This window comes from Haliotis rubra, unplaced genomic scaffold (genome assembly GCF_003918875.1).
Source record: "Haliotis rubra isolate DU_JTF1 unplaced genomic scaffold, ASM391887v1 Scf90, whole genome shotgun sequence".
Taxonomy (NCBI): domain Eukaryota; kingdom Metazoa; phylum Mollusca; class Gastropoda; order Lepetellida; family Haliotidae; genus Haliotis; species Haliotis rubra.
In genome coordinates this window covers 1960947-1975665 of record NW_025767635.1, presented here as the reverse complement: position 1 = coordinate 1975665, position 14719 = coordinate 1960947, and the positions used below count along the sequence as shown (strand labels likewise).

At 40.5% G+C, this 14719-nt stretch overlaps 1 protein-coding gene across 1 annotated transcript; it reads left to right on the top strand.

Moving 5' to 3' along the window:
* Positions 1 to 10361: 10361 nt before the first annotated feature.
* LOC124263935 (cell number regulator 11-like) lies at positions 10362 to 11578 on the top strand. The gene is made up of 2 exons (XM_046698664.1): positions 10362 to 10578; positions 10614 to 11578. The coding sequence occupies exon 2, from the start codon at positions 10661 to 10663 to the stop codon at positions 10985 to 10987; it is 327 nt and encodes a 108-aa protein (XP_046554620.1). The 5' UTR covers positions 10362 to 10578; positions 10614 to 10660; the 3' UTR covers positions 10988 to 11578.
* Positions 11579 to 14719: the final 3141 nt, after the last annotated feature.

Sequence of the window (14719 nt, the reverse complement as noted above, 5' to 3'; positions counted from 1 at the left end):
AGGATATATATAACATTCTTAAATTGTGAAAATACGGACAGACTAATATAAAATGATACTCATCTTCTATCACCCCTAAATCACATAACAGACACAGTCTATTTGCTCATGGAACATTATGATATCTGCCCTTTTCTATATTTAATTCATGGGATGTACATCTTAGTCGTGCAATTGCTGTCCTAAACTTTTTGATGTTAACATCAAGGAGGTAATGTTCTGCTATAAGATCTGATTTAAAAGTGCTATATAATGAGGTTTTAGGTGATAGAGTTAGCGAGGCAGTCCCGAGTTGCAAGTACAGATCTTTTAACCTTTGTGTTACAAATTTAATCAAACATTTGGGAAGCTAATACAATCAAGTTTAAAAGCATATCCGAATCCACATATTTCAAGCATATTTCTCACATTTGTTACCCAATTTATCTTACCATTTCTATCATACATACACATCATATTGTAACATGTTTGGGGATAACGTGACTGCGGCATATTTACTAACCTTATCCAATATCTTAAACTTTGCTTATATGCTTCAATATATAAAGGGTAACGTCCACATTCTCCATAAACCATGCAACTAGAAGTACTGACCTTAACACCTAAAACTATTTTACATGCATAAAGATGAACCCTTTCTAAAACATTAAAATGTGTAAAACCCCAAACCTCTGAGCCATATAACAGAATAGGTTTAATTTTGGAGTCAAATATTTTAAAGAATGTATTATAATTTACTTTACCAGCCTTCTTCAAATTATGAAATATTCCCATAAGTATTTTCTTACCCTGTAGGGATGCATTAATTACATGTATGTTACATGATAAAGTTTCTGAAAAATATGCACCTAAATATTTATGACCCTTGGCTACTCCTAAATAATTGTCATTTAATGTCCATTTCTCAAACTTTGATAATTTTCCACCATTCTTAAAAAACACTATCTTAGTCTTATCTCTATTTTTAACTTAAACTTCTAAAGCAGTAATTTGACGTTGTAAACCTTTAACAGTGCTAGAAAACATGATAATATCATCGGCAAACAATAGGAGGAATAACTTAACAATGTCAGGATGTAGTTGTATACCATCATTACAATTCTGATGAACATATATGCTTAGTAACATGTTCCTCATTTTATTACTCAAACCATGTGCTGTTAATAGCATCCATAATTTATTTCTATTAACAGAATCAAAGATTTAGACAAATCAACAAAAAAGGACATAAAACTTCGAACCTTTACAAGAAAGATATCGCTGTATGAGGCTGTTTAGGATAAATACATTGTCAATGGTTGAGTAGCCTTCTCTAAAACCTGCCTGAGCTTCATTAATCTTATTTGCAGCATTAGACCAAAATATTAATCTTCTGTTAATGTTAATACAGAAAGATTTCACTAAAAACGCTAAGTAAAGTAATTCCTCGATAATGCTCTGGGTTATTAGGATCTCCACTCTTATACAAAGGAATAATTATACCAACTTCCCACCATTTGGGAAAATAAGCTTTTTCCAACATTAAATTAAATATAACACATAGATATGGCATAAGAATATCCTTAGCACATTTAAAGAAATCTGGAATAAGATTGTCTATTCCTGCAGATTTATTCGGTTTCAAATGTTGTATACCTGCTAGTATCTCTGTTTCCGTAATAGGAGCATCTAAAATATCAGTGTTAAGATCATCTTCAGAAGTATCAACATCACAATTAAAACTATTAAAGGTGTAATCTAAACCTGTATCCTCATTTACAACAAATAATCTCTTGAAGTGACTGTGCCAGTCGTCGCTACTTATTTTATTCTCCGTGAAGTTACAACTTTTACAACTTTTTAAAACTTACTGAATTTCTTGGGCTTGTCAATTGAATTTTCCAATAACTTTAGCCTTTCATTTTTGTAACACACTTGTTTTCGACGACATACATCATTATACCTATTTCTAGCAGAGTTGTAATCTTGTAAGGATTGTTGATCTATAGAGATCTGAACCTATTTAGAGCCCTACATCTTTCCTTCTTTCTAACCTCACATTCAGCATCAAACCAGGGTTTACTGTCTGTAGGATTAAAACAAACGCGTCTCTGCATACACTGAGCTGCCTTACACAAGCCATGGGACATACACTCAATTCTCTCATCAATATTTGTAAAAGCAATATCTAAAGAATTAACTAGCACATATTGAAAACACTCTGACTCTAGATTATGTCTGAACACATTTGCCTTTGTATCATCCCATTGAAACTTATAAACAAATGCTTGGGATTCCGTATCTCCAGGACACTCAGTGTTACGTACGTAACTCCACGCCGAGCGGGAGATGTGATGATTCTGTGCGTGAATATACATCAAAGGTTTTACAAAAGGAGAATATGGCGGGGGAGCATATAACATAATCGATTAGACTGGCCCTATTATGACCAATGAAAGTATAATCATCTAGGCCCTGATCTCCACCACATCTACCATTCATTATATGGATATTTAGCATTAAACACATGTTCAATACACATTTACTAAAAATATTCACATAGGTATCAACTGAGTATCTCTTCATAGAGAAATTATCTAACAGAAAATCCCACAGACAACGTTCATCATTCTCTACATATTCAATTATATCATCTTCTATAAAATCATCTAGCACTCCAGTTCGTGCATTAAAATCACCAGCAATCAAGAAATGAACATCATCATATTTCATGAGAGAATCACAAAGCTTCTCTTGAAGAAAATGTATACCAGTTTTATAATCTCTGTCTGCATTAACCTGGGAGTACCATGATGAGCCCTCTGGATGTATGTAAACACATGTGTACAATAGGTCTTTCTTAAAACCAAAAAGACTTTTGTCAAATACTAACATAATTCCAGAATCAAATATATCAACATCCTTGACATAATGTGGTATGCACAATAACACCACCAGAGAGTCTACCTGATTCTGATATCTTTTCAGCATCCTTTACATACACTTTGAAGTCCAAAAACTAAGAACCAATGTCCAAGTTTTTTAACCATGTTTCCGATAGACCTATAACGTCGTAGGACTTGACATACTTCATGACCGTCACAGTCCTCTAACTTTGTTCGCAGACCTGACACATTCCAAAATATAAAACTAGTACTGTCCAATGTACTAGCTATTGGCTGAAGCGTCTTACAATCATGATGGCCCTGGCCACACCCCTATCTCACTTTATTGTTGCATCCTACTCTACTCCTCTCCCGGAGCTTACGGTCAGTTTGAGATGACCGCCCTCTACCAGATACCTTCTGGTTCACATCGTTCTGTTCTCCACTCAAGTCAGAATGAGATGCTCTGTCAGTGTTCCTGCCACGTGACACTGAACTGAATCGTGGGGAACTGGCCTCCCCGTCCATCCTGCTGTTTGGACTAGGTCCTTGGTCTCGTCCTGTAGTACCCCTTGTTTCCTGGCTCATATTAGTTGATCTCACATCACTCTGTCTATTCCTATCCTGTTTCGAACTTTCACTTCTACCATCACGTCTCACACTCTCCATTATTATATTTCCCTTGTAACAGAAGTGTTTATCGTGGTTTTCCTCTCTCAGTTTATTCAGTTCATTACGTTGAAAAGTTGTTAGATCATTTGCAACACCATAGCCCATTTGTCTCAACTGTCTCACTGACCTATCATTTGCATCTTATCCTCCCACTGCAGGAGCTTCACAATCATAGGCCTGGGTTTGTCGTGGTGTTTTGCTCCTATACGGTGTGCCCGTTCAACATCCCCAGGGGATAGGAAAAGAAAGTGAGGTGTCTGAGCTTTCTCTGGCCGTATTAATGACATCAAGCACTTTCTCCTTACACACTCTATATGAATCTTGTGCACTTTCAGGGATACCGTATAGAATAATGTGTTTCTCCTACTCTGTCTCTCCTGGTTTTCTATCTTTACCTCTAGCTCTTCTACATACTGTCGGATACCCTCAGTGTCTAGCATCTGATCTGCCAGCGCTGATATCTGCTCGTATAATAGCTTGCCCGTCTCTAGTGCTATCTACTTCTTTCCACAGTCCAGAAATCTCTTCTTTCATAGAAAGAATATCATCTTTCAGCGAGTTGATGATTTTAGACAGTTTATCTTCCGACTCTTTTATTTGTTTTATTATAGCATCTTTTAAATCATCACACTCTGTATTTGTTGGGCCTGGGTTTACTTCAATATCACCAGCTAGATGCAAAAGAGATATTGGAAAGTTTGCCATGCTAACATATGAATTGTCCGGTTTTCGATTTGTAAACAATGTCCCGCTGCACATGTGGTTGTCGCACCATTTATCACTGTCGCACAAGAATGCCGGGGGTATTAATGTAGGAAGTGCTGATTCAACTGAACTCGCCAGACCTACACTAGCATTGCACATACCGAGAAGAAGTATCGTACATAGGAGAAGACGATATGTCATGTCCATACCTGGCTTCCTTTTGGTGTCAGGATTGTAGGGTAGGATCGTTTCCATCTGTTTCAGTCCACCTGGCGGGATAAATCTGCCGATTCTTACTCTCAAGGCATCTATGGATATCCCCATCTTGATATGTGATATTTTGGGACTCTTTCTCGCAGATTTCGTTCGGATTTTTCAAAATTTACTGACTAGACCTGACACGCACACCTAACTACGAGTGGAAAGTAGTTTTGATTTTCTAACTTGATGAAAACAAACCATTATCTCATTGATTCTCCAACAGACATTAACCCGTGACGTCACGATTTTTAAAAATGGCGGCGCCCTGTGGCGAACATCCGCCAGTCTGAGAATAAATGCTATTTAGGTTTGTTTTCACCGAGTTACAAAATCAAAACTATTTCTACTGGTAGTAAAATATGTATCTGATTGATGACCAATAGGACTTCGCATGACATAGCGTATAACATAACGATTTCTCTCTTGGAAGACAGGTGGATGTCAATATAATACTACTTACAATATTATTTGAACTTCGGCCACTGCCTCGCTTCTGAGGAAGAAATCGTTATGTTACAAGTTGTGTCATGCAAAATCCTTTCGGTTATAAATCATATACATATTTTACTACAACTAGTACGCAGTTTTGATTTTTGTAACTTCCGTGAAGTGATCTGAACACAAGTAAGATATCATTCCAGGCTTCCACAACGCTCGCTTCGCACTCACAAACATAAACCATTTAGCGCGAACTGCGGGGTCCGGTGGAAATCTGTGCATGGCGACACCATCACCCAATCCCTAGGAGCAATTGACGGCAACACAACGATTTGGTATGTCTTTCTTGACGTCGAGAAATCAGCGAAATGACGAGCTTGTTACAAACTTTATATACAACTGAAAATCATTCCTCACATTACGTCACTTCCGGTTCGCAGCAGTGCTCTGGCGAGAGAGTTACGTAACCTGTCTGTGGCTTCGTTGGCGGCGAGAGTGAAGCAGACGGCTTTTGGCAACTTTTAATCTCTCGGGATGAATTAACCACAAGTTTTTAAGAATGAATTTGGTGTTCCGCCTAATACTAACCACAAGTATTTCATATGTAATGGTTAAAAGTGTACAAAAAAACAAAGTTTATTCGTTCAATATTGCTTGGATCAGTGTCGGACATGCCTTTGAGAATAATGATACAACCTAGCTTTGCTAGAATGCTCGAGAACTGTGTAAGAGCTATATAAAGGCCGGTTGTTGTGTTGTGACACACAGACTTATTACATGACTGGAGTTACACACATCTGTCTGCCGTCATATGCCTACTGTCGTCAAGTCTGTCTGTCAACATTTCAAGACCGTGCTTTTCTATTCAACTACTGTCATTGTAAAAACCCTTCAATCAGTATATCTGTTCTCACTGTAAATGTCAATACTCTGGTGAGTTAATATTTTATATTTGTGACCCAATATTTTACATTTGTGATTCAACTGCATTGTACTAGAAATCTGTCTTGTCATTCATTGTAGTTTGCTCATTGTTTGTTCAATATATTATTGAATATGTTAGACTTGTCTGTGTTCTATTTTGCTGGTTCAAAGGGGACTCTTAAACCTTTTGTCACGGCAAATTATTAACCGTAACAACATGCTTGGTCAAAGGACTAAAATTGCAAATATTATTGCGTCACAAATCCTTATGTGATGAAATAAGGACACATACAGTCCGTTTGATTTCATTTTAGATCGATGAACTGTTTACTAACACAAAATCTAATAATTGCAATAAAACCAAATTTTGCACAGTCACATGAAATCGACAGACCAACGGTGATGAATTGTCTCATAATTTTGGACTCCCGAATAAAAATGTTGTTTAACAAATGATCATTATTTTCTTGTTACCTTTTTTACGAGTGCAAGGGGCACTTGCTGGTAGTACAGCATAGTAATCAACGTCAAGGTGTAGTGAAACTTCAATTTTACAGGTGCAACTCGCACACCTGGCTGTTCTACCAGTACTCGTCTGTTGTGCACATGTATGCCTTGCCTACTGTGCTATATAGGCCCGATCAGTACATCTATCCTCACGTTCAGATTGTTGCTGTCAATAGATCTGCCCTCAATCAAGTGACACGCCCTCGAGACAATGTCGATCCTGAAACATTGAAAGATGGACAATGAAAAACAAACAGACACATTTGACATCTTATTAGCGTTGTCTTGTTAACCTGTCAATATTTCACTATACCTAATTGATATGATTGTAGTTTTGATAGCGAGTAAGTAATGATCGATAAGTAAAATAGTCCCTATATCAGCAGAAATTGTCAACCATATGAAAATGCTTGTGGTATAATGATAATATAAACATGTACGTGTGTCGAGGTTTCCTGTGTACAAACGTTTGCTGTCCCCACTAGAAAAGCCATGATTCATCTGCAAACAAAGACCTCATTCATCATTCCATATCCCGCTGTCATGTCCCACTGTGCTGGCTGCATGGATGTTGTCCCCTCCTCAACATGTTTCCCCTTCACCCGATCCGCCCCCTCCCAGTCGGGGACTTTCAAAGGATGCCATTTTCGTTGACGGACAGTGACATTTACCGCATATTGCAGCATATATTTCAAAGCAAATCCCGCTGACGCTTGTAATGGTGTATTCATAATTCCACATCTGACGAATGTGCAGCGGAAGTGCACCCTGTCTGATTCCCTCACGTGCAGTTGAACAGCTGCATATGTACATCTCAGCTTGCACGTGCGCACCAACTGCACGTGTACGTGGCGCCACAAGGTGGTTGATATGCTGGTCCTTGCGGGGCACTGCCGTGAAGTATTTGTAGTGACACAGGCGCTTCGAAGCCACCAAGAGTTCTGTGTTTTTGATGTTTGAAGTGTTTTCAAAGGTTTTTAGATATTATTTTCAATTCATTATTTTTCTTTTCCACACGTAAACAGTGAAAAGAGTTTTTTATGGTTTGCATTATTCTGTGAAAACTAATAAAACAACCAGGAGACACGATACGTCACAACCGTCATGATTCGGTTATTTATCCTTCTTTTGTAAAGGGGCGGTGGGGTAGCCCAGTGGTTAAAGCGTTCGCTCGTCACGCCGAAGACCCGGGTTCGATTTTCCACACGAGTACAATTCGTGAAGCCCATTTCTGGTGTCCCCCGCCGTGATATTGCTGGAATATGGCTGAAAGCGACGGAAAACCATACTCACTCACTCACTTCTTAAGTAAATATCAATCAGTATGTGTCAAGTCACACTTTTTACAGTTGGAATAAAAACATTACACACATACAGCTGTCCATATCACAGCTGACAAATCAAGATGGAAGCCACACATTACATGCATACAACTGCCAGTATTACATATTACACGTGTAATATATCTGACACAACTGGCTGTCAATCACACATCTCACACACCAAGTTGTCTACAACAAATCTCACACACACAATTGCCGATCACACAGCTTACACATGCGAGTTCCACATGTGTAATGGCTTAGAGATGAACATTACATCAGACCGTGTCTTCTGAGAGCAGCGACAACACCAATGATTGGGATTGAGGGGAATGTGAATGCTATGAGGCAACGAAATGAGATTTCGCAAATGGCAGCTTTATCGTTTTTGGATGAGAACGGCCCTGGAGTGACGTTTCAATGGGGTAACGCCAGACCACACTTTGCTCGAGTTGTTCAGCAGTATCAGGTGTGCTACCCTTGCCCTAAAGATCCCCAGATTTGTCACCCACTGCACCCCTCCTTGGAATCCTCCAGCCACGCTGCAGGATCTCCCCCAAAATCCTTCCACAGATACGGAGGTATCATACCCACGACTGTCATCGAGGAAACTGTTCTGAAAACAGTGTGGAGACCACCAGTTCCGTTACTTCCTGATACTGTCAGAGAGGGAAGCTGTTCTGGATGCAGTATAGAGACCACCAGTTCTATTACTTCCTGATACTGTTAGAGAGGGAAACTGTTCTTGATACAGTGTGGAGACCACCAGTTCCATTACTTCCTGATACTGTCAGAGAGGGAAACTGTTCTGGATACAGTGTAGAGACCACCAGTTCGATTACTTCCTGATACTGTCAGAGAGGGAAACTGTTCTGGACACAGTGTAGAGACCACCAGTTCCATTACTTCCTGATACTGTTACAGAGGGAAACTGTTCTGGATACAGTGTAGAGACCACCAGTTCCATTACTTCCTGATACTTTCAGAGAGGGAAACTGTTCTGGATACAGTGTAGAGACCACCAGTTCCATTACTTCCTGATAGTGTTACAGAGGGAAACTGTTCTGGATACAGTGTAGAGACCACCACTTCCATTACTTCCTGATACTGTCAGAGAGGGAAACTGTTCTTGATACAGTGTGGAGAACACCACTTCCATTACTTCCTGATAGTGTTACAGAGGGAAACTGTTCTGGATACAGTGTAGAGACCACCAGTTCTATTACTTCCTGATACTGTTACAGAGGGAAACTGTTCTGGATACAGTGTGGAGACCACCAGTTCCATTACTTCCTGATACTGTCAGAGAGGGAAACTGTTCTGGATACAGTGTGGAGAACACCAGTTCCATTACTTCCTGATAGTGTTACAGAGGGAAACTGTTCTGGATACAGTGTAGAGACCACCAGTTCTATTACTTCCTGATACTGTTAGAGAGGGAAACTGTTCTGGATGCAGTGTAGACACCACCAGTTCCATTACTTCCTGATACTGTCACAGAGAGAAACTGTTCTGGATACAGTGTAGAGACCACCAGTTCCGTTACTTCAAGATACTGTTACAGAGGGAAACTGTTCTGGATGCAGTGTAGAGACCACCAGTTCCATTACTTCCTGATACTGTTACAGGGGGAAACTGTTCTGGATACATGGTGGACACCAGAAATTCCAAGTTGTTCCTGATACTGTTATAGAGAGGAACTGTTCTGATATCAGTGCTCTGTGGAACATATGCGATGAGACCCAATGTTACAATATATAAATATAAAACTATCATTTATTGACCTTCCTCAGTGGTTCTAATGTCACCATATTTGTAGCACGAGTACACAATGCCATGTGGAAATTTATCAAATGTAGCACATGTTATACTTGGGATTACACACTAATTATAAAGAACAGATTTTAGTAGATTTTAGATTTGAGTCCCATCCGAGGAGTACAGATTCGTGTACTTAAGTTGGGTTGAGTCCCATCCGAGGAGTACAGATTCGTGTACTTAAGTTGGGTTGAGTCCCACCCCAACAAAAGTACAAAAACCCAAATAATATCCGTTAATTCACTATCTCAACCAGTTATGTCACGGTGGAGATTTACACCCTGTATACAATGGGTTGAAGACACTAGGCGATTTCTGAATCGCACGGTGTTACCTTAACGTAAACAACCCCCTGTTTGCATCCGGCAATTATACCAAACGTTTTATTGGACGGACCGAACTCTGCCTTTTGTACGTACCAGCGACTAAAGGGAAAGAACTCCACTATTTCACGCCACGTGTTTTAAACAGAAGCACAACCGATACAATTGCGCCGGACACGGTGTCCAATCATGTTTTACAGTTTGTCTTGACGTGCGACTCGAGGAGACGTTAGGTACAAGGTGTTGAGATCAAATAGCGACCAGTCAGTGACACACTTCGGTGGTATCGCGTCACGCAATCAACAACAGTTAGACTAGGGTATATATTTTACAGACTCTTCATTAGGGTTGTGATCAGCTCTTTCTTGGTAACGACCTGTTTGCATCATGATTTTTTTTCAAATCCACCTATCTGTATTTAGTTCCCTATCTGACGCAAGTCCGGTCTATATTTTCCCTCTGTGTACCTTCGTAATGTATTCCTTCCTGTTTACCGGCAGGCCGACAAGCAGGTCGCATGACGGTGACACACAGTCACATGATATGTATCATATGATATCTTGTCCTGATATGTGTGATTACTTTGATGCAAGACCAACTCGATATCTATATTACAACAATGTCTGATTAGGTCCAAGGTGCGCTGGCAGGAGTGGGAGATACACTGATCATTGTTGATTTGACAAGAAGCAGCACAGAAATAGATATTAGGAGGCGTATACTGGGTATAATAACCACCACCACCAACGTCTGAGACAACCCGGAACACCCTCCATCACCGTCTCAACACAACCCGGAACACCCTTCACAGTATTCTCGTGCAGCGATGGCAGGTTCGTGGCAGCACGGTCTGTTCGGCTGTTTCGACAACTTCGGAACTTGTATCATCACATACCTTGTACCCTGCTACACGTTCGGGAAGAACGCCGAGGCTGTTGGAGACAGCTGTCTCCTTTGTGGGGCGGTCTACTTTCTTCCGCCGATTAACCTGTTCGCTTTGCTGTCCGTCAGGGGGAAGATCAGGGAGAGGAAGGGTATAGACGGTACTGTCATCAACGACTGCTGCGCCATCGTGCTGTGCCACCCTTGTGCTCTGGTCCAGGAGGCTAACGAGATACAGTGCCCGGGGGGTCAGTTCATGGCTAGGTCCTAGTGTGCGCTACCCAAGAGGACATATGCTTGTACTTGAGGCAGTCTGTGTACTTACTTTGAGAAATGTGTAACTGATGTGAAGAGAGAGCGCTTGAAATGTGTAACTGGTGTCGAATAGATTCCTGTCACGTGACGTCGTTCAAGGCGGCAGCAGGTAACTACAGCAAGTGGATATCTACAAGAGTTGGAACCCCAGGGACTATATTTTGTTGAGGAATATCAAGCCAGTGAAACACTGCAATCTGCTGTGACCATGACAGTATTAGTGACTGGTGCACCGTTATTCATGGCTTTAAGACATTGTAACCCATCTATAACCCATGAGGCATCTGTATATATACAGTGTATATTGTGTATCTATATATAGGTCCATGCACTACTAGGCTAGATGCTGGTCGTTTCCTGGTGTGGTGACGCAGTATCTCCACCCATCACAGCAGATAGATGTAATGTTACACCAGCATGACCCACTTGATGTGCTCTTTGTCCCCAGACTATGTTATCACGAAATGATTCAAATACGTAATTCTAATCGACGTAACAAGTTGTTTATTTGTTTCCTCATTTGTGAATAAATACTGTTAACTGACAATATCGTTGTATCTGATAGACTTGTCTACTTCCGAGTGGTCAACTGTGTCACATCAAGTACTTCTAACAGTGAGACTCGCACAGTTCGTAACTACGAAAGCCTGATGCTGCCACTTTTGTATCCCAAAAAATCATTTCAGCGATCTTTGTCGTTGTTTCGATTACTTTGCCGGTCATGGGAGTATTTTCTCGTTATTTCAGACATTTTCTCGTTACTTGGATTATTTTCTCGTTGCTTTAAGTTTCTTTCAAAAACTTGAAGTAATGAAACAATACACGAAGCAACGAGAAATTAACCGAAGCAACGAAAAAATATTTGAAGCAATGAGAAAATGTTCGAAGCAACGAGAACTTTCGCTGACAAAAAGTACTGTATCCCACAAAAGTGTCAACATTAGGCTTTGTACGTCACAGTGCCTAGTAATTTTGTTGTGTTATTCCCTTTATAAATGCTAGGTTTGTTTCACTGGTAAGTGTAGCCCGTGAAGATCCGGGTTAGTACAAGCCTTTAGCAACACATGCTTGTTGTAAAGAGGGATGAACGGGATCGGGATCAATGACTTGGCTGATGCATGTCCTCGTATCCCAATTGCTTAGATGGATCTCAAGATGTATATCATTAGAATGTGTGGTCCAGAGTGGAGTATTAACAGTCAGCCATCATTGGAACATTGTTGAGTGCGGCGTTAAATAACAAACAGATACATGAAGTGTGTTATTAATTAACTTTATAAACCCTGGGTTTACTTCATTAATGTTGTGGGTGTGATATTCTTTTTATGAAACCGTGGTGAAGTTCATTAATGGACTAAGTGTTTTATTTCTATAATTAACACTAGATTGAGTTTACTGATGGTGTTAGTGTGTTCCCTTTATCAACACTAGGTGAAGTTTACTGATGATCCGAGTGTGTTGTGTTAATTTTACTTGCAATCTGTTAGTATTCGTGTGCAATAAACTTCGCAGTAACGGTGATTCATAAGAACGTTTACCAAATCTATATACTAACGGACAAAAGTAATTCTGCATAACATAAAATTGCATAGAATAAAAGTTATTTGAAAATAACCCTAAATAAACATGTAGTAAAGCACTCTGCATGAAATTTAATGTCACGTATCGAGCTTGGTACGTGCACTTTGTGCAGAATGAACGTACTCACTTTTTGCATGCTTTTTGACACCTGAAGTTCACACACCTGATGGAGGGCCCGTAAGTAGGTCACGACAATTCGCGAGATCTTACGTTATTTAGAACTTCCAGTGACAAACACCGGTTCATATCTTTCCGACTGGTCTCATGGTTGTCAATTGACAGTAAGGAACCGATAATCCTTGCAGGAATATCAAATTTCCGATCTAACCATCCCCAAATGAATCAACTGTTACGAAGTCAACAGCTGTGACAGCCAAGCATGGTTGTACACTTGGTTCGGTCTAGTAAAGTCATATTTGACGGTCGCGCAATTTGGAACCAGAACTGGTTCTTGGATATACGCTTGTCACCGGAAATCTTGTACCGGAAGTAAGCTGGGCCCCGTCTCCTATCTCGCAAGTTGGCGCGCTCAAAGGGATCCGGGAATCAGCTTAGTACCGGAAGTAACGCCTCGCGAGACTTACAGGCCCTATTGAAATTTGAAGAACGGTTGATTATTCTCTAGCCGCTGAATGTTGTGGAAAACACATTAATTTCAACCTACAGTGCGCGTAAGTCATGACACGGCTTACAGGTAGCATTGTCTCGGCGCCGTAGGTATGCTGGAGAGTGGTATGGCCGGAAAATGACTTGGTCAGACATTTTGTGTCCATCGAAACACGATCTCATCTCTATGGATATATTCAACATAATGGGAACACGAGAGATTTGCCTCGCACCGGCCGTCCTCGCGTGACGTCACGGCAGAAAGACAACCACATTTAGCTGACCCATCTAAGGAATCGACTCCAGACTGCCAGTTTCACTGCTCGGTTCATTCCTGGCATACAGCCAATCAGTTCCAGGACTTTACGGAATACACCTCAAATCATGTTATTATCTTTTTGCATTAAGAAATGTCATAACATCAAATAATGCACAGCTGCTGTATTCCAGTAGTTGGCATATAGAAACTGTTTGTAGTGCATTCACATACACGTGCTAACTCACATATGTATATACAAATAGAAATTCGTGTGTGTGCGGCACTCCGCTTATGTGACATGTCAAACTGATGTTAAGGCTGTGATTCTCAGTCTGGACGTGTATGTTAATGCACTGCAAACAGGTTTGATTGTTGTACGTGTGCTGGGACCATGTACATCTGCGTTTGATATACGCGCCGTGGGTATGCTACAAACAGGAATGGCGAAATATATGTTGGCCGACATTAAGCTTTCATCGAAACGCAATATCATCCCTGCTACGAGCTGGTAGCGACGTCGCTTCTACAAAGCAACCATATTCGTTTGGTGCATCTACGGAATCATGCAAACTGACACATTAACAGCACGGACAATCTGTTTTGAGACCATAAGTGGCAGAACCATACACAACCCAACTACTTCCACGTCACCGTAGAACACACCCACGTTGTTGTAGACGTTACCTGATGTTCACAAGCAGAACCTTGGACACTGGACACAAAGGACTCGCAGTGTCCTCGGAACAGCCCACAAGGTGGTCAGTCAGTGTTGAGTGGGAGTGTAATGGCATAGGGTGGCATCACAGCTCACGGAGACACATCTTCATCGCTTCCATGAAGACATCACAACTGCCAGTCACAAATAATATGTTGTGTCTTCAGTGTATCAACTTCTTTTACTTCTGTATGTTGTTCCGGTGAGTCCTGAAGGAGTAGTAACTCCCAAACGTCGCGTTAACAATAATTTTAAAGAAGTTTATATAAAACAAATATTTGACTCAATTGGAATGTTGTACACTGCCGCCTGTATCTACCAAGATGGGGGTTGCCAGTGAATGGGTTAAAATTGATCAGAAGATACCAAGTATTCGGATGCTGGTTTCAAAAACACCACTTTTGTGAAGCGGTTAGTTTGAGCCACCAGGATGTATTGATAATTAACCGGAAATAATTCGATTCATCTCTGAAACAGAAACATGATAACATGATCCCACATTATTAGAGCTATTGTTAGTAGCATGG